At 37.4% G+C, this 21,283-nt stretch overlaps 1 protein-coding gene across 1 annotated transcript in view; it reads right to left on the reverse strand.

The window, feature by feature from the left end:
* Positions 1 to 629: 629 nt before the first annotated feature.
* Positions 630 to 21,283, reverse strand: part of RNF17 (ring finger protein 17) — a 54,328-nt gene continuing 33,674 nt past the window's right edge. Inside the window, exons 23-38 of the mRNA XM_075742255.1 lie at positions 19,729 to 19,950; positions 18,628 to 18,778; positions 17,292 to 17,410; positions 16,394 to 16,484; positions 15,437 to 15,552; positions 14,805 to 15,112; positions 13,437 to 13,600; positions 12,480 to 12,599; positions 11,348 to 11,428; positions 10,529 to 10,654; positions 6,078 to 6,188; positions 4,732 to 4,888; positions 3,624 to 3,759; positions 2,121 to 2,310; positions 1,649 to 1,750; positions 630 to 853 (exon numbers count right to left, since the gene is read on the reverse strand). Of these exons, the coding sequence (XP_075598370.1) occupies positions 1,652 to 1,750; positions 2,121 to 2,310; positions 3,624 to 3,759; positions 4,732 to 4,888; positions 6,078 to 6,188; positions 10,529 to 10,654; positions 11,348 to 11,428; positions 12,480 to 12,599; positions 13,437 to 13,600; positions 14,805 to 15,112; positions 15,437 to 15,552; positions 16,394 to 16,484; positions 17,292 to 17,410; positions 18,628 to 18,778; positions 19,729 to 19,950 (2,191 nt within the window). The 3' untranslated portion in view covers positions 630 to 853; positions 1,649 to 1,651. The remainder of the gene's footprint in view (positions 854 to 1,648; positions 1,751 to 2,120; positions 2,311 to 3,623; positions 3,760 to 4,731; positions 4,889 to 6,077; positions 6,189 to 10,528; positions 10,655 to 11,347; positions 11,429 to 12,479; positions 12,600 to 13,436; positions 13,601 to 14,804; positions 15,113 to 15,436; positions 15,553 to 16,393; positions 16,485 to 17,291; positions 17,411 to 18,627; positions 18,779 to 19,728; positions 19,951 to 21,283) is intronic.

Consider the following 21,283-nt stretch of genomic DNA (forward strand, 5'->3'; position numbering starts at 1 on the left):
ACAATCTTAAACTGCTCTTATGTTATTCAGGGCTAAGTCCTTCTCATGATTATTGATAAGCAAGGGGGTTATTTTTGTTGGGTTTTTTTTTTTCCCATGAAAATAAGGAAATAAATGTGAAGATGGCACATGACAGCTCTATAGGATATTTGCAACAGCATATAGCATGTGTTTGATTAGTACCAGAGCACATACTAAAACTGTGAAAGGATCCTTCTGCTGCTAGTATAGACAGGCAAGCTACCCTGCATCACACCTCAGCAACGCAGCTGAGGTAAGTTTTGTACACTTGCTTTCACGTGATCTTGAAGGAAGAGACATACGTAAGGGGTATGAGGTACATGTGCAAACATGGGAACAAACTGAAACACAGGAGGCTCCCTCTGACCACCAAGAAACACTTTTTTACTGTGAAGGTGACTGAGTACTGGAACTGGATGCCCAGAGAAGTTGTGGAGTCTTCATTGTGTATGTTTTTCCCTTGATAATCTAGACTAAATTCTCCAGGGGGAGACTGAAAGGGCCTGAGCTTTAAATGTAAAGAATATACTATGCTAGTACAATGGAGACATCCAAAGAAACCTTACATACTAGCAGTGAAGGAAAACAAGCTTTCAGATGCATGCTGAGCAAGCTCCTGTTTATTCCAACACTTTCAAATGAACACTGCAGCTCCAGGAGTAGGAAGGAGGTGCAAGGACACCCAAAACAATCCATCTCATCATGACTGAAACCAGAACACGCAGCAGCAATGCAAACATGTCCAGAACAAAGATAGTAGCACTCCCCCACCCCCAACTGTTCACTCCCAATTCCAGACTCTGGTACTGGAGAAGTCTGTCACCAAATATGCCTGAAACATAAACAAGAGTTACATCACACTAATAAAACTATCATCTTCCCTTCAAGTCTTCTAACAAGATACTAGAACAAGTGTGCCCAGCATCAGCTTCTTATCCATTTATTTAGTACTATACATTCATTCCACCTACTCTTATGAAAATGGTATCACAGAACAATAGTTTCACTATTTCAAGATTAAACAGTGTTCTGAACATTATCTATAAACATCGATTAAAAGAGTGCTTATTAAATGGGAAGGAAAACAACTACTTAACAGAGTTGGCCAAGAAATTTGAAAATCCAAGCCTCCAGTATTTGCTGCAGACAACACGTACTGTAAAGCTTTTAAATTAAAATATTCCTTGTTTGACTTAGATGCATGGACATCCACATGGTATCATGGATCTGTCTGAGAACCACTGGCACAGGACATTCAAATGCTGAAAAATGAAGAAAAACAATTACTTTTGGTTGTTTGGGCAGAGTACGCTGCCACAGATCAAGTTACCTTCTTGAGCTACTAGCAGCAAAAGCTCTCTCTGTTATATTGCCTTAGGGCTCTTTGTTTCAGTACCTGTTAGTTCTTAAAGCTATACTGTGGGCTTTGGTAACATGCACGTAAAGAAATTCAATTTTTTAACAGCTTTTTATTTTATTAAAAGAGTGGAAGTCTGGGCAGAAGGGATTTTTTTTTTGAAATAAATTCTAGTTGTCAACATTACTGACAGTTCAGACTTTGCTTAAAACTTCTGAAATCACACCTTCGCAATGGTATGAATTTGTAGTTCATATTCACTGTACTTACATGTCACTCATCCAAATCTGCAAGTCCCATTTCTATGAGTTTCATATGAACTAGATTTTTGTCATCTTCATACAAAGAAATGGTGACCTCTGGTGAAAGAGCCTGAAAACCAGAAGTTGACAGAGCTTTGACAGTAACAGATTAAATCTCAAGCTAACTAACAGTAAAAGTTATTTTACTGGCTATACTCACTGCCTAAATGGAACTGTGACTATACAAAGAATATTTCTCTTTTTAAGTAAAGGAAACTGGTTTTAAACTAACAGGAATGCTCCGAAACTTTTTTTTTTGGCAGGACAAAGAAGAATGCCACATGATTTTCTCTCTTCATCAGCATTCCTTCATGGTAAATGGTTCAGAATTTTAAATTATGAGGGTTCACAGTAAAAGAAATACTCAGAAATTACTCAGAGTGCTATTAAGAATTTTAGGCTGAGCAAGAACTAGGAGAAAAAAGGAAAGTGTTCCTCACAAGTATGGAAGCAGAAAGCTGTTTTCCTTCAACGCACTCCATCATAGCCCACAGTGCTTCCACGCTCCATTCTGGGGAGTAAGGAATTCTTTTCACATTTTTGTCATATGAAGCAGGTTTAAATCCAGCCAACAGAGCTCGTACTGCCTGAACAGGATACTTCAGCAGATGGTAGGGTATGTGACGCAATCTAAAACAAAAATGAAAAGCGTTTGCCTGCAACGATCTACCTGTGGAGCTAAACTGTCAGTGTGGACATAAGGAGATCTTCATGGTTCACGCAGCAGATTTGCAGCATGCAACCTGGGTTCAGAGTCCCTGCTCTACAGTAACGTGCCGGTGTCAGACCCAACAATTCATCAGGGAGGGCCGGGCCCTCCGAAGGCTTCAGCACAGTGCCGATGGAGAGGCAGGTCGGGATCATACAGGCACACTGGGTCCCCAGTAAAATGCCTGGGGAGGAGAATCGAGTACCCAATACTGATTTGAGCAAAGGAATTTAAGTGCAAGTCAGCAGAATGCAGGCTTCACATCTGGTACATCTGAAAATGACACAGACCTTTGTGGTTGGTCTGAAGTGCTTCACACCCGGACGTGCTCTAGACACACTACTGGAAATAGATACCTTAGTTTTATATGGCCATCTCCCCATTCTTCTAGCTTTCTATCCCAGAAGCAAGGGAATGGGGAAGCAGAGCAGGAAGTGCAACCTTGAAATGAAACACACACTCTCTCCTACAACCCTAACAGTCTGTGAAGCAGGACATCTGTTCAAATCCCCATTTTGCCTCATCTTCAGCAAGACCTGTAGATTCCCCAATGAGCTCAAGAGCAAGTCAATGTGATTAAGCAGTGTACCTATAAAGTGAAAGTGCTTCAAGAGAGAAGATTCAGACAAGCTTAGGGGATGCTAAAAGCCTGGGGTGCTTGAGACACACATCTGCGTGTCAGCACAGGAGCAGTTCCCGGAGCACCTCAGCACCAGGCGGAACAGGGATTTGAACTTCCATTTTCCACACAAGCAAAGCGGGCAGCGTCCCCCCTCAGATACTCCCTTAATCTTATTCCCCAGCTGTCTTCTGTGCAGATTGCAGTTGCACAGGATCAGAGGATTTGTTTGTACACCTGCAGGGCTCAGTCCCTATTTTGTGTAAGCTTCTTGGGTGCAGAAGCAGATTATAAGCCTGAGCCTACTTCACAGGTTAAGTAATCTGAAGATGTTAGAGAAATCTGGTATTATAATAATGGGCTTCTCAGAACAACCTGAAAAAGAGAAGCAGGTGCACAACCCCATACCTTGCAGACAGAAATTATTTAACCAGCCAACCTACCTTCTCTCCAACTGAAATCTAATGCTAAATGATGATAAACAATGTATCTGTAGTTATATAAAAATAAATAATATCAAATGTAAAAACACATTTATAAGTACATGTTTTACAAGTACATACATACATACACACATAGACATTTGACATGCTTTTTTTTTTCTTAGGTATTTACCTGCTTGTTGGCACAACTGAAAAACTACCATAGTCAACAAACTGAACCAGGACCTTAACAGGGTCAAATTCTGCAATGGAGAGGAGCTTTGCTCTATACCATACACCATCCTGGTACTCTACAAGGCAAGGCATTCCTGTAAAAGAAAAAACAAAAACCAGCACCATTAAACACCCCAAAATATACTCACAGCGCAGTTCAAACTAATTGAACTTGAAAATCCATTTTACTTTGTGATCAAGTTTTTTCTTCTGTAATTCATGCTACTATTTTGTTCTGTGCATCCTCCAATTCACAATCATTAATATGCAATTTAAGTCAAGTTTCTCTACCTCACACAGCAATGATGAGAATTAACAAAAAATTGCATTGTAAAGATAGTGATCCAAGCTGTTTAACATTTAAACTTTTCAACTTCGATTCATTTGCACATTTCGGTTAGTAAACAGATCGATCTGTAAGAGAACAGACAATAGTCTGGAGGACACAAGGAAGATGCTGCCTCAAATCTCAACCAGTATTTTACTAGTTGGTAGAACCAAGTACTGGCAATAACTGGTTTCTTCACAAAGTTCTAGACCCACACACTTTATGTTATTTTAGGCCCAACAGCTGCGGACAAGAGAATTACAGCCCCTCTTTTGCCTAAACAGAGAAATCCAGAATTAAACTGATGTTCTTTAGGGTTCACATAACTTTGAACTCTTGGTAACATGATTTTCTGTACGTAACTTGTATCTGTTGAATATTTAATAGCAAGATTTTCACAGTTACAGCTTCAGTGACATTCACCTTATGGGAAGAAGTTTTTTTTTTGCCATATGCAATCAAAACTCAGTTCATCAATTTTAGCAGGCATCAGAAGTCATCATTTTCCAGCAGAGCAGAATGAGACAGAAATCTCAACTTCATGAAAAGTAAAAACATGATTATAGCGTATCATATGATTATAGCGTATCATAGGATTATAGCGTAGTGTTGCTCCTTACTCTCCAAAAGTTTTATTTAAAGATACATAGAAATATAATTATTCCTGTTGTTCAAAAAGAATTTCAAGCTTTTTGTACATCTACATGAAACAACTGGGAAAATAAACACATCAATATACCTGTTTGGAAGTGTGTTAGAAGAGGAAAAGTCTCCACACTTTTATTGCACCATTTCAGGGCTTCATTGAGGCTCTCCAACTCCAAGTCAGAGCTGGCATCTCCCTTTGTGGTAGACTGCTGCATAAGGTTCTTAGAAGGATCAAGGCAAATATACACCTACTCAAAGAAAAGGCTCTCATATTACAATTTTTGCAGATGACTTAGAACATTCAAAATTCCACCAGTGATCAAGGATTATTAGAGGATTACTTGTTCCCATCTTCAAAAGGTTCAGCACATCCTTGCTCCCCTTTCTTCTTTCCTCAATTTATGAATACTTTCATATTTACACATTATTTTCCCAAAAGCAGAAGACGGTCATGATTTATTAACACCACATTTCAACGTTACAAAGTAATAATGAGAGGAATGCACATACTAGAGAACATACCCATATAAGATTTCACAGCTGCGTCTTATTAAGATTCCTCCCTCCTGCTACTTGGTAAATAATCTCACTTCATAATATCAAATGAAAGATTAATTTTAAAGTTAATGAAAGAACTTCTTTTGAAATGCTTTTGTTTGCTATGCAAAGACATTCCATCCACCTCATTTATAAATGGGTCATCAGTATAATGCTGTAGGTCAAGGAAATGAAAGTTTAAACAACATGCATAGGTGAATTAAGTAAAACCTCTTATTTGGTTTACAGGTTTTCCAAAACAATGAACACAAGCACTTAAATATAAATCAATCCACTTAGAAGATGTTAGATTTTCTAACACAATCAGCTTCCCACCACTTCCTGTTCTCCTATGTCATCATTCCACAATCAAAGTCCACACAGGAATCTTTTATTTGATCAATGAACATTACATTCCACTTTTTGCCTGGGGGACTACTAGATGGAAGTTGTGTGGGTTTACACAAAAATCAATGATCAATCACTGACCAAAGACAGTAAAATACAACTGTAAGAGCCAGAAAATGTTCACATTACTATACAATGTTGCAGTAATTTAATTTTTGGAGAATAAAGAGATAAATAATTATTGTTCCACCAAGTTAAAATCCAATGATGTATTTTCTTATTATACAAGGTAAGTACCAGACTGCAGTACTGTAATTCTTAAAATTGGCCAGTGTTTATTTCTCTGTCCCCACCCAAGAGGGTATTTCAAGTAAGAGTTCATTCAGATAGTTGCACTGCACAACCACCAGCAGCAGTAGCTCCATAGCATTTTGCAACCTTACTAATACTTTATATTATCTAAAATTGTTAGCTGTGATTTCTTTTTCACCAGCACGATGGGACTGCAACATTTCCGGTCTGCAACATCTATGAGATGTTTACAAAACATACCTCTTTAGGGGACACTAGATGGGTAACTCTAACAGCAAAGGTATCTCCTGGAATAGGTAGCTGTGGCAACATGTACGAAGGCAAAACAGGAATGTCTGTTTCACGTAGCTCCTAGACCAAGACAGACTTCAGTTAAGCATGAATATCTAGTAATAAAATGCAAACTAGCTCTGGTATGATTTCTGGCTCAAAGGAGTGTGTCCTTGATGAAAAAAAATATTAATCAACATTTCCTGTCAATACTTACTAGGTTTTTAAAAAAGCTTTAGCTAAAAGGTAACGGAACAGAACTAGTTAATTTACATTTTTAAAATACAAAGAATATATCTTTGAAATGGTCCTAACATACTAACTTGATTGTTGTTAATTCAAAAATTCATTAAATGTGGAATACCCTTTAAAGAGAGGTACTTATTTAGAAGGAAAAACTAATAGCAATTAATTGGCACAGGTTAACGTGAATGCCATGCCCAATGTTACTGCAGTTTGCCAGAGCAAGTTATCCATAAGAGAAAGGCAAAGGGTAATTTAACTCCTTAGACACCAGAATTATCACTCCTTCAAAACCTAACAGATTTTGCAAAGTACTGATACGTACTGTCTCAGTAGGATAGCATGCTTCAGTGTTGTCTTCTAGAACCATGTATTTTACAGTTTGAGTTCTACATGCCATTAACTCATTTGCTCATGACAAAATAATCCTTGGTGCATTAAATTATGCCTTAAGGATGTATATATAGCACATAGCTCAGCTGGATCACAGGTCATGAATATAACTCCTATTCTCTCTTATAATTTGATACATTACATACAATTTCTCTAAAACACATTTTATTTTTACATATCTACTTGATGAACAGTTTTCATTATGCCCAGAACAAAACCAAAAGTGGAAGCAACCAGGCATATATAACTGCAAAACAAAACAGTAAATTCTGACCCCTTCTTCCCCTTGCATGATCTGACATAGGATACAGTACAAAAAACCAATTATGTTCCTCAAACTTAACTAGGAAAAAAACAGCTTTTCCATTGAAAGTATGTACTCCTAAGACTAAAAAAAAATTTAAATCTAACTTGATAAATACTAGTAAAGATCTAGATCATAGATACACACAAACTACAGGTCAGATTTCTGCAAAACAATCAGGAACATTGTGGCAGGCCACCTGACTACACCTGGCTCTAAAGATTCAACTTAAATTGCAGCTCATACCCAGCTGAGCACTGTACGTAGCTCAGCTGGGTATCTCAGTCAGCTCTTGTGCCTGTCTTTGAAAGAAAAACGGCATTCACATTTTTGTTATTAACGTTAACAGTCTTTTCTTATTGTCAGTAGGTTGGTTACTGCTAGATCTACCACACTTAGGCATAGGCAGTCCAGTTGTAAATACTGGTACTAAAAACATGTTCTACCAAGACATCTTTAGGAGTTACCTATTTCAAATAGTTGCCCCCATCCTTTCTGCCTTTGTGTCTATTTTTAAAAAATGGCTTACATTCCTTATTACATCTGTACAGCCATAGCAGAAATTACATATTTTTAATATATAATTTACACATCACACCATACTGTATACTTAATGAAGCAATGCAAGAGTGCTTTTCAGCATGAAGAATTTAATCCAAACTAAGTAAATGGTAGGCTGCTGTGCAGTGTGTTATGTGTGACACAGCAGGTCAAGGGAGGTGATTCTGCCCCTCTACTCTGCTCTTGTGAGACCCCACCTGGAGTACTGCGTCCAGCTCTGGGGGCCCCAGTACAAGAAAGACATGGAGCTGTTGGAGCAAGTCCAGAGGAGGCCACGAACATGGTCAGAAGGCTGGAGTACCTCTCCTGTGAAGACAGGCTGAGAGAGTTGGGGGTGTCCAGCCTGAAGAAGAAAAGGCTCCAGGGAGACCTTACAGCAGCCTTCCAGTACTTAAAGGGAGCCTACAGGAAAGTTGGAGGGACTGTTCACAAGGGCATGGAGTGATAGGACAAGGGGTAATAGCTTTAAGCTGAAGGAGAATAGATTTAGATCAGATATTAGGAAGAAATTCTTCACTGTGATGGTGGCGAGGCACTGGAACAGGTTGCCCAGAAAAGCTGTGGATGCCCCATCCCTGGCAGTGTTCAAGGGGCCCCCAAGGGGCTTTGGTCAACTTGGTCTAGTGGAGGGTGTCCCTGCCCGTGGCAGGGGGGTTGGAACTAGATCATCTTTAAGGTCCCTTCCAACCCAAACCATTCTAGGATTCCATGATCTCACATAAATGCAACAGCTTCAACGGGAGCTTTTAGAGGCGGTCCTTCCCCAGACTCTAACCATATGGTCGAAATCAACTTGGGCAAAGCAGAAAAGTGAATCCATGTTTCCTATATTCCACACGAATTCTCTAGCTACTATACTACTGCCAGAAAATACAGGCGGGGCTGCCGCCTCCTTATATTTTATAGTGGGAACCAGCTAAGCTAACAGTGCACAGCATTACCTTACTGTGGTGTAAATGCACACTGTCACTAGAAAGGGAGGTACCACTTCATTTTTGACATGCCTTTGACCTATCCTTAATTTGGAAACAGTGATCAAGCAGCTCCAGACCAAGTTAGTTCAATGACCTGGTCTGACAGAAAACTAGCCTCCAGGAAAACAAAAATAAAATAAAAACAAGTTTTCAGTGACGAGTTTTTCTATGCCAGGTCGGATGGGGCTTTGGGCAACCTGGTCTAGTGGAGGGTGTCCTTGTCCACGGCAGGAGGGTTGATACCAGATGATCTTTAAGGTCCTTTCCAACCCAAACCATTCTAGGATTCTACGTACACATACACATAGAATGAGATTCACTGCTGTAAGCTCACCATGCCTGGTGTTCTGGCGTAGTCTCCAATATCCTACAGCCTAGTAGGGAACTTTCTGGCTAATGACTAAGCTAGGATTGTCATATGGTGACGAAGACCAGCTCCTAACCTCACGTGTGCAGCTCAACAAAAGTGTATCTCAAAGACAGTAATATACTCTGCAGCAAAACACAGATGTAGTGGGCTCTGCATAAGCAGCTTATTATCACTATTAGCAGAATTACAACACTCACAGAAACAGAATACAGTCCTTAGCAGTTTACTTACCTGAAAACACAGATTTGAAGCAATGAAATACAGTTACAAAACTGTAAGATAATAAAATATATAACGGCTATACGTTATATAATAATAGTATACTTTAGTCAATGCAGTGTACCAATTGGCTTGTGAGGACAGCTGCTTAGCCTCTACAGCTAAACCCAGAGCTGACTATGTTTCAATGCTCTCAGGGATGCACACTTCGTACTTATGCTATGCCAGGGGTTCTGCTCCTGCAACCAGCTCCTTTCCTCACCCACAACTGAATACCTCCAATACTCATTTTCTTATAAATTGTTCTGAACCACTTACTCCTGGAATGGATCTGCTTAATGCTATATTCCTTGCTGAAAGCATTCCAGGCTTCTGAATGCTTGTTGCTTACAACCTTCTCACACAGCTTTATTTTTATTTTCCAAATTTCATTTTTGTTTTAAGAGTAAAATCTCATTTTGAGATCCTTATTTAGTTTACTGGAAGCTGTGTGTCATGTGCTGACTTTATGAAAATGCAACAAGAGACTGATTTACAATTAGGTTTTCCATGGTTACTCAGTTCTAACATACACTCAGAGATCTTTGTAACTGCATCACAAGTCCACTGGTATGCATGCCAAGACTTACATCAGCAGTGACAGCAGCATACTCTGTATTGTAAAATTATTTTCTGAAGCAGAGAATCATGTTGGAAGGAAAAAAACATTGGCAGGCTTAAACAGAATTAAAGAGACAAATGCAACAACAAAGCCTTAGTAATTTCAAGAAACCTGATCCTCAGATTTCAAGGGGAAAAAAAGAGAAGAGAAATTACTTATCTAATTTTTTTTGTGTTAAGATAATGAAGTTAGGTGAAAATTTCAATTGTCCTCTGAAGAACACCAGATGAATATCCCAGACACTTGGAATGAAGAACCTAGGTAACTCCCTTAGAAATCACTAGGTTTATGTTGAAATACTTGATGAAATCTACTTTTGAATACCTCCTTCCTTGGATATATTTGTATGATTACCTAATCCCTTCAAGCGACAAAAATTTTACTCTATTCCTATAATTTTTAGAGGAACACAAAACCTAATTGGACTCTAAATAGAAATACAAGAACCTCTTTTCAGTAACAGGTCCAAGAACAAACTCTTGGCAGTTTGCTATTCCATAAAATATTGTCAACACATCATATGTACACTTACGCTACAGAGCTGTGTACTTAGCCTTACTGCTGTTTACATCACAAAACTGTACAGAAATATAAAAAGAAATAACAAATCATCAAAGGTCACAACAAGCAACTGAGTAATCTTTTTAATGTGAGAATAACAACAGCAAAAGACACACATTAAAAAAAAAATCTCACCAGCTCTGGTGTGTCCTGACAATCTTCAGTAACACAGTACTTCTGGTATGCCATAAAGGAAGAAAGTGACATTCCACCAAAATACAGGTTGATGGACAACTTGCCCCATGGATTATCTGGTAATTCCTATTTATACAAGACCGAATAAGATTATAACAGTAATAGTGTGACAGAGGTTTTAGAAATAGTTGACATGAAATTCAAACCTGTCATTACTACATGCACCATACTCATTCATCAAAGATACAAAACCAGTAAGGGTGGCTATTAACATCAGTTGTGACACAAATAGGAATATACCTCTGGAATGGCAGCACCCACTACTCAGTCTAACACCAAAACATTATCCCATGTTTGATCACTCAACAACATACCCTTCTTTTTCACAATTTATCATTAGAAATTAAACTATCTGAAACTGCAGTTTTTCAGACAATACAGATTATATGTTTCCCTATAATGTTAATACATTAATTTAAGCATGTCCATACTTAATTACACCAAATTTTCATAATGTAAAATTCAATTTAGAAGAACTTACACTGTTGGTAGGTAGGTTTCTTGTCAGAATGGAACACAGAATACAAACAGGAAAAAAAAAAATTAATACCTCTAAAGGAAACATTTAAGACCTGAAAACTATGATAAAGTCATAGGAGAAATATTTTAGCTTTGGATTTTGTTTTGTCTAAGAAATACGTTTACTGCTATACTCCTTCACCTATTATTTTTCATGCAAATTAAAACAAAAAAAAACCCCAAAACCAGAAGAGAACAAAAGGTAAGCTTCATTCCACATCCATGAATAAATTAAGCTACCTTAACATGTATTTCAACCTCTTCATTTGTAAGGAGTTCTTGAAGGCAATCTACTGCATCCTGCTGCCATGAAGTTCCAATCTATTTGGTGAAAAGCAAGAAACTCTCTCATATTAAGGTGCCGACAAGTAATACTCTTACTATTCTTAACATAGTATGATGAAAATATATGCCTACCATTAAGAAACTTATTTGAAAACACACATCATTCGTTTGATTTGTCTACAACTGTTTAAACATTATCTGCTACTTGGTACACTAAAACTTAATGTGCGACAAAGCTGATCAGCAATTTTCAGATCTTGAAGTGGCTTAGAAAGAGATGCTGTTTGTCAAGTGTGACCTTTACTATATACATAATAACGTATGTATGCACAGTTACCCGAAGAATAACCCAAAGATACAGAATCACACCTGAAAAAAATTAAAAGACAACAGAAACACAGGATACTTTAAATACTTCTCTTATTCCCTGCAATATCCATTTGCTCCCAACCCGCAGGCTTATAAGCTTTTCGCAATCTATCAGCTGAACTGCTTCCAGCAATGAAAACGTTTTATTTCAAAGTAAGTTTAAAAGTAAGTTCATGATTTCAGTAATTCACATTTACTAAATGCACCAAATTTCAATAAGATGTGATGATATGTGAAGATGTTATTTACATATCAATTATTTACTAACGAAACCCCCCTAAAACAATTCACTTGTATTAGTTTAGCATAACAGATTGCTTCCTACACAGCTATGTTCAGAATGATATAAATACTTTTGCAGGACTTGGGGATTTACAATTTTCTGGCCATTTTGCATTAAGAAATCCAGGCCTTACTTCTTGTTGTTGCTATTACAAAATGAACTACCACTTCAGAGTATCCTGCCAACTACTGCTGTGTCCTGTCTCACAAAGATTTAATTCCAATGACAGCTGCTTTTGAAGCATGGTCACTTCATAAAGCAATCTGGCATTTCCTGATAAAAAGCTGCCTTGCTAAACAATCCTCATCAGCTATTCTCGGTATCCTCGTAGGCAAGATAAAATACCAGCAACTAGTCTCAACCTTTGTATGACTAAACAGTGTATCAAATTGAGTAACTACCTACTAAAATGTCTTCACATTTACCATTACTCACTGGTACTGTCTTGTAGAGCTGACATGGTATGCAATATGGAGGAATACCAGAATACAACGTAGTTGGATACAGATGACACGGAGGAATCTGCTCTATGCAACCATGGTCTATGTACTGTACCTATATGAAAAGAAAAGCTTTCCTGAAATAATTCCTGGTTTTTAAGTCAAGTGTAATAAGAGAAAGCATTCATTTACAGCATTCACTTTTCTGGAGGGAAGAAAAAAAAAAAAAAAGGTTTCTTGATAAGTAGGTGATGTGACGAAGTGTAAATGAAGGAAAGGATTAAAAAACTGGTATGGCAGATTAGAAGGTCAGTTTCTAAACTTGTCTTGCAAGAGATCCTACCTTTTGCATAATAACCTACACCAGTTTAAAATTTAAAGAAATATAAAATTTGTGAACTAGGATAGTGCGAGACTTGCAAATCTACATTCAAAAAGCATGAGCAGACTCAAGAATTTAGAGAAGATTAACTGTTAATTAGAAAAAGTAGCTCTATACCTGTGCAGTAGAAAGAATTCAAGCCAGACAGCCACTACTTTTTGGGTAGGGATAGGCTTAGCTTCCCCCCGCCCTAAGTATTTTCAAAGTATTCCACGTACAATAACAACAACAAAAAAAGAGAAAAAACCTAAAAGGGATTACATACAGGTGACCAAGAGTAGTTTTTTACTTAAGAACATTTATCATCACCAGGAAAACTATGGGAAAAATTGTAACAACTGAAATGGGCAGATAGAATTCATCTTTAAAATAAAGGTAAAAATCAGAACAGTTATCACACTTTCAAGCAGAATGAGCATCTGGATAGTCAGGTCAGCTGAATGAAAAAAGGTGTGATCGTAAGTTTATTTTAGAGGATTAGATTATTCCCCCCCCCCCCCTTTTTTTATTTTTTTACATACATGTGCACATGTTCATGCACACACACACAAAACATATAATCAAACCTACCTGGAGAGTACTGCCACCGAGTTCTACAACTTTACCTCGATACCACATGGTATCTGATCCTCTTACAACACAAGCTTCACCCTTTTTCCAGCTGTAGGGTTCCAGAAGACCAAGGCACTGGAATTTACTTTGTATTTCAGCCATCAGCTTGTTTAGTTCAATTTCTAGAGGGAGAATAAAAAAAAAATTCAAAATAGTCTGTTATAGATTAGCACAAATTATTTTAATCACTATAACCCGTGTAAGCATCAAATACATGTGCTGTTCCAAAAAATGTTTTCCAACACTGACAGAATATGTATGTTCAACTTCTGGTACATGCAAACAAGTTACTACTTAAACAAAAAGTAACTGCATTTCCAATTGTGAAGCCATTAGTAACTCTGGATTCTAATCTCAGAGAAGACGGGTCTATAAATTTTGCAACTGACACCTTGGCAGCACTAATATAAAAGCCTCTCCATGAACAAGACAACAGATTCCCAGAGACAGTGGTAGGACACCATGAAGTAACACAAAACTCGTGCCCAGAAGACCCTCTTCTGCTATGCATACAGTCTATAGCCACATCTGCAAGGAGAATACAGTCTTGAACAAGTGGAATTACTGTACTTTGAATTTCAGAGTTTTATGATATGATCGAATAGTTAAATGTACTTGTAGAGTAAAAAATAAAATTAGTGTTCTCACATGCAAACATTTCTCTACAGCACAATATATTATCATGGTACTGAAGACCGACACTGCATCTGTTAGATGAAAATGTACTTCTTTTGAACAGTACAAACAGAAACTATTAAGAGATACTGAATCTATCAAAGTACAAATAAAGAGCCAAAGGAAACTGGGTACTGAGCTCACACTGAAGGAAAAAAATCCAGTAATATTTGAGAACCTGGCTAACTTCCAACCATCTTTAGGACTGTACCTTCATTATTATTAGTAAAATGTATCACAATCTCAACACTATAAAATAAAGCACTTGCTGCTTTACCCAATACTGCCTAGAGAAGAGAGGCAAGTAACATGCCTGTTCAAGCGCTTGGGTTTTTTTGATTTCTTGGGAGGGTGGAAGGACAGGAGAGCCGATTTTGATGGTTTAAGTATAGGGTGCCACCTCCTGGGGGTTTGGGTTTCCTCTGCCAGGAAGCCGCAGGACCTCTCCCCACTACCGCAGAGAAAGGGGTGCACGGGCTGGCAACCCCTCGCCCCCCACGCCACAGGCCTCATCACATCCCAGCAGCAATCCTCCCCAACAGGAATCTTCTAGAACTGTGTTCTGATACAGAACACATATCTGGTATATTCTGATATACCAGAGCTATCAGTTTCATAGACATAAATGTATTTGCTTCTATGTAATCTTACCAAATGATTTTGGTATTATATAAATAGTTCCATCACGTCCAATGGAACTTACTACAGCTTGAAAATGTTTAACTTCAGGTATAACGGGGGATTTATATATTTCATCCACTCCTGACTGAAGCAGTGACTTAGATGTTTTGCATGATTTTTCTCCACTCTCAGAAACAGTGATGTTTTCCTCTGGAGCAGCGCTGTTTCTTGAGCATGCAGTTTTGGAATTACAACCATCCAGTTGTGTGTTCTCTTGCTCTAAATGTACTTTAAGACGTTCCTTGGAGACTGAGCAAGCCACACCAGCTGTATTAGTTCTAGCAGATTCAATCAAATCATATCAACATATTAACTGATAAAGAACTTGGAAAGTGCAAAAGAATAAAATAACAGAAGTAAAAAAATCAAACACATAAAGATGGCAAATGCTTATTAAAATACTGTCAAACATCTCAACTACCAACTTAGACAACTGAAACATGCAATGGATATAATTAATAATGTTATACTCAAGTAAGTTCAGTAAAGATGGAGTGCTGTTGCTACATATTCTATAAAGGATAATCCTAATTTTTGTTTTACTTATTAGCTTATCACAATGTGAATATGAGAGTCTAAAAAAAATATAAAAGTATCCAAACCTTCTGTTTCTAAAAGCCAAACCCTTTTTAATAAGGTGTTCTGAAATATCAATCAATTGTCCTGTTTCGTCTTTGCAAAGAATTTTCACAGGCAATGCACAAGCCACATCACTTTCCTGGAAAAAATGAGAGAGCTGGACAACATATTACAATATGCTTTTCTTCTGAACTACAGGCATATTTTTCATTTTACTGGTACTGACTGCAAATCGGACATCGTTGAACAACTGATGCCCACATCAGAAGAAACCAATATTTATGTAATCCATGTCACAGTTCCTATCGTTTTACCAAGTGTTCTAAACATGACATTAAAAAAAAGTAACAGAATAAAACCTTACTTCTTCCCTTAGCTGTTTTATTAGAATGAACTGCCACACACTTGTTTTCCTCCAGCAGGAGCTTGAAATCCACTCATAACTAACTTTGCTCATCAGTGCTTTTATTTCCAGACATACTGTAAAACCTCACTGGCAGCTGCCAACAGACACTAAACAAATCAAACCCTCATAAGAATTCTGTTTGTTTTACCAGTAGAAGATATCAATTACTAATGATGTTTGTACAGCATCGGACTTGTTCTTTCAGTTTCTGAGGCTTGAAAACTAATATAGTAGCTCCTGAAATCATTCTCATCAAGAACATGATCATCTTGCTCATCTGACCATGAAAGTTGTCAGCATCCAGCGATCCCAAAGACGTACATATTATTCTTCAGTAACTAAATATATCTAAGACTGTGTTCTTACCACACTGGGTGGCCAAATTGCTCCAATGCTCCAGTGAATAACAAAAGTAAAGCAGAAAAAAGAAAAAGTATCTTTTCCCCTACAGGAAAGAACAACCTAAGCAAGTTCCACTTAGGACATTTTGAAGAGTGAAAATATTCAGAAAAAAATTAAATTAACAGACAACCTGACAGAAATTTTACAAATACCGCTGGTTTTGATTACAAACCTGTATGATTATTTTTACTTGTGCTCCGGTTAGGTAATAGGATAAACATTCACACACTGTTGCTGTCCACTGTGTGCTTCCACCTGTTGGTCTAACATAGAATAGATTTTAATCTCCTTTAGTACAAGAGAAGTTGGCATCTTCTGAACTTAACCACAAACCCTTCCCTTTAATGAAATTTAGATTTTTTTTTTTTTTTTGAAACTGCCTGAACTGTCAGGGAAAAAAGACAATCTCCATCACAGTCAACCGTAAAAAGAAATGGGTATTCATCTCTGGATCTACATGACAGGAAGAATTCTAAACTATAACCCTATAACTATAGCTTTGGTACGAGAAGGATCACAAGTTCCAGAATTGTGACACCATTCTTAACAGAACAAAGAAAATCCACACTTAACCTGCAAATTAGGCTTTTTATATTCATTAAGGGGATGGGTGCTGCAAACATGATTATTTTTTCTTCACAGTACTGACAGCACACAAACACATGGAGGAATACCCCAGTTCTCTCTCTTTTCTACAGTCTAGAAAAGAGAGACCTCCTATACATTTTCATGACATTTGATTCATCTCAAATTCTGAGCCATAGAAAAAAGTATTCAGTGAAATAAGAAAAACCTCTATCACCTGTGCAGTATTTTATAATTCATCCTATAAATATTCTTTCTTTCTATAGCAAGTGTTTCTGCTTTACTGGTATGTAGCATAACCCGTAGGAAAAAAAACCCCACAAAAACCCTTTATAAAACAAATCACAGGTGGCATCCCATTTCTTCTTTATTCAAAAAGCAAACCACATCCAAATCTCAGATAATCAGTGCTAACACATGAAAAATATTAAGTTATGTCATTATTAGTTTTCTAATACTACTATTCAGTATAAGGGAAAGGCTACCTTATATCTGTCAAGGAACATTCTATTGCTAATGCCCTAATTATCTTCATGTTTTCCTCAAGTTTTCTTAGACAGCTGATATCCACTGTTTTTTCAGCTCCAGAATCATAAAGTATTACCTGTTACAGACAAGAAACACAACGAAACATTAAAACACCCTCTCTTAGTATTGTCTGTAACAAATGATAATTCAAAGCATGCCTGAATAGGTAAACAAAATTCAAACGAACATTACCAGGATTCAACAAATGGCCTTTGCAATGAAGTCACTACATGTGTGTCTCTGTCACGCAACACAGATGACTACCACAGCATACCGAGAAGACAAAACACACAAATGTGCTCAAAGAGGGGGGTGTGTGTCAAACAACTTTACAAAGGCTGATACTTGAATAAGACAATTTCTTTTCCCCTTTTTCAGTTATGTTGGTGCACTTAAATTTGTAAATCTATAAAAGCTGAAATAGCTCCCCTTCACCACTTGCTGCTTATTCTGACGTGGTTAAATAGCTGTTCAAGGGTTCTTAGCCTTAGAAAGCAGATAATGCAAACCAGAAGTATAAAAAGTCCCACTTCTGCTTCTAGTGAGGGTTGTCCCTGCCCATGGCAGGGGGATTGGAACTAGATGACCTTTAAGGTCCCTTCCAACTCAAACCATTCTATGATATTATGATTCACAACCTGATGATGGTGGAGAGAATTAATGGTAATCCAGTCCTGGATTAAAAAGCCACTCTTACTTTTAAGTAGTTATCTATTCACAAAATGCCTCTTCTGATGCACCTTGTTCTTTTCAAATGAGTGCAACAAAACGCATGTTTAAAGCAGCACTGTGTGAGAAGTTACTGTGGAAAATACTACACCTACATAGCACAGTGCATCACCATCAGTTTAGGGTTCAAGCAACAGCATGACTACATGTGTTCCTGTGGTGTTGCACTCAGTTCAACTGGCTCCATCTTTTAGCAAGTATCATTAAGTTTGAATTAACATGACCCTCAGGTTCACACAGCTTCTGGAATCTAAACTAAACTGTTTAGGCTACAGCTTGGAAATTTGTGCTATGTTGCAAAGTGTTGTGTAAACATACACAAAGTCAACCTAATGAGCCTTCCTCAGCTACCAGGTTCCCTGCTAAAAGCATTTGAGCTTTGATGAGACAGTAATCTTATTTGCAGCTATGTACAATGTAACTTAAACCCTTGACAAAAGCAAAGGTTGTATGAGAAAATATTAACACAAAAGTAAGAAGCAAATATTTTACATTACTTTAATCAATGAATGCTTAAAAACTTAAGAAATACAAGTATGAACCCTGTAATGATAAGAGGTTTACCTCTGCACTTGTTTCGGAGACAATCCTGGTTATTTGTCCTCTTTGCCACTGTTTCAAATCATGTATGTAAACAGCGCAGTGCATACTACTTTCCCACGTCACACGCTGTGGCTGGGATTCTTTGTAGATAGTAGCCATCTTCTCCTGTAAACTAACATTCAAATAAACACTTTTCCAGCGGTAAAATTTTATCCAGTGAATAAAGGGCTTATTTAGTCAATCACTGCTTAACTAGCATAAAGTTTTAGTAACTGTTCAACAGACATGTAGTACTGTAGTTTTTCTTCATGACATGTTAGACATAGATGAAATGGAGCTTCAAAACATATGCAATCTGATTAAAATCCTGTAAAATGATCATGTTTTCTTAAACAATGGGGTTAACTTGAGTGATCCCAACCATTCTGTATAGCACTATTGGAAAGATGCACTATTTTCTCTCGACAGCTTGAGTCGTTTAGTGTCATGACTAATTCAATGGGACTCTAGGTAGCTATAGGCAAGAAAGTAAAAAGATGAAAGGAGAAGTAAGGGGTAGAAAATAAGCAACTTGCACTAAGTAATGACATTTCTATTTAACTATCTTCAAACAGTAGCCGCTATTACCTAAATGTTACCTAAATATCTACCGAAGGAAAGTTGATACACTATGTCTAGAAATTGCCTTCAAGCTTTTCTAACAGCATATTAGAATCATGTTGAAAGAAGCAACTTGCTTGAACTTCTGTAACTTAGGATACCGGTATTACTAACAAGATTTCTAATGAAGGAATGGGGAGGAGAAAAGAAAGAACAGAAAGATTTGATCTTTCTGGATAGTCTTGTATTTATCAGGCCCCAATACTTACTACATTAAAACTGATGTGAAATGGGAGTTAGAGCAGGTACTTAATTTGGAATCACAAACATGTAATAAACCACAACACAGTGCCAATCTGTCTTCTGTTCCTATACTTTCCTCAAGAAAGCAAGGTAACTCAATACCATTCAAAAGAGTACCCAGTGGCAAATGCAACCCTAATCAGAGTTTCTTCTAACTATACTTCACCAGTTTGCAGTAAGAATGCCTTAATTTGAGAAAAGTTCTTTGAATTTTAGTACCTTTTTAGTATGCTTTCTGATGACAGCCATTGTATGAAAATTTTACTAGGAGACACAACATGACTAATTCTCACTTGTAACTCTTTCTTAGAAAGTGATCTGACATCTCTTTCATCTACAGGTTCCATGTCTATAGGATTTAAAGCTTCCAAGGTTTCAGGAATTTCTTCTAGAGGAACATCCCATATTTCATTGGGCCATACAGCAGTTCTTTCAGTGTACCTGTAAAGAGCATAAAATAATTAGAATGCAAAGTTTAAACACATTTTAAACAAAGTGAAAAAGAGCTCAATAATCACACTTCAACATGACAGGAATCATCCAACATGAAGAGTGAATAAATACCAATTTAGAAAAGTAGAAAAAAAATACCAACAAAAGACAAAAACATTTCTAAATGTTACTTCTGAAACACTTGTGATAGTAACGTTTTTATTCTCCTTCAGAAAGCATCCTTGCACATTCTACTGTCAGATGAAAGCACTACGCAATACAGGCTGCCAGCAGAAAAGCAAGCCTGACACAAATGGGCTGCTGAACATTAATGTTTGTGTCTGGCTTGAAAGAACTCAAATTACTAGTATCATGCTTCTGGAAAGCAATGTTGCCTCTGAGTGAAAGCTCAACATTCAGCTTCTCTGATGTGTAAATATTCCTTTCAGAAGTAAACAATATTAACATTAGTGAAACATTTACCTTTCTAGCATTCCCTGATGATACAAATACAACACAACCGGTGCTAGCACTTTCCTAAGTACAGTACTAAATGAAGTACAGGCATGGCAATAGCTTGATAAAAACTTGTTTAAATTGTATGAACTGAATAGAATTAAGCCCAACAGCAATCAAGAGTTGACTGGTATGTATTTTGAGCCACAGCCCAGCTTAGTACATGCCTGCGTAAATTGTGCCAACTAGAGATGCAAGAGATTGCAGCTTGAAAAAACATCTGTTAACGCAAAAGAAATGGTTTCTTGCAAACATCTCTCACTAAAGGAGACAGCAAGCCTGAGTTTCACTGCTGGCCATTTCTGGACCTCCAGGAAGAAACTCACTCCTGTTTTCAGAGATCTACCACCTGTCTTTTCCTTCACAGGAAGGAAACAAACTGCTCTGTCAGAAAATTCTGTAGTGTTTAAGTATTGAATCATTCACTACATACTGCTACACAATTATTTACGCATACCTTCCTGATGCAGGTATTTGGAAACTGCTGGGTAAAACAACTAACTTGCAGAACCAGGAAAGAAATGAACACCATAGATCATAAATATGCTTACCTTGTGTACAACTAGTCTGAACTATGAAATGGACAGAGGCAATCTGCCATGGACAGGTCTCCCAAGTGAAATACATGTTACATGTCTTACAACTGTATCTCCAGTAATTTCAGTATAGCATTATCACAGAATCATGACATTGTTTTGGTTGGAAAAGATCTTTAAAATCATCAAGTCCAACCATTAACCTAACACTGCCAAGGCCAACCACTAAACCATGTCTCTAAGCACCACATCTAAATACCTCCAGGGATGGTGACTCAACCACTTCCCTG

The sequence above is a fragment of the Balearica regulorum genome, chromosome 1 (genome assembly GCF_011004875.1).
Source record: "Balearica regulorum gibbericeps isolate bBalReg1 chromosome 1, bBalReg1.pri, whole genome shotgun sequence".
NCBI classification, from domain to species: Eukaryota; Metazoa; Chordata; class Aves; order Gruiformes; family Gruidae; genus Balearica; species Balearica regulorum.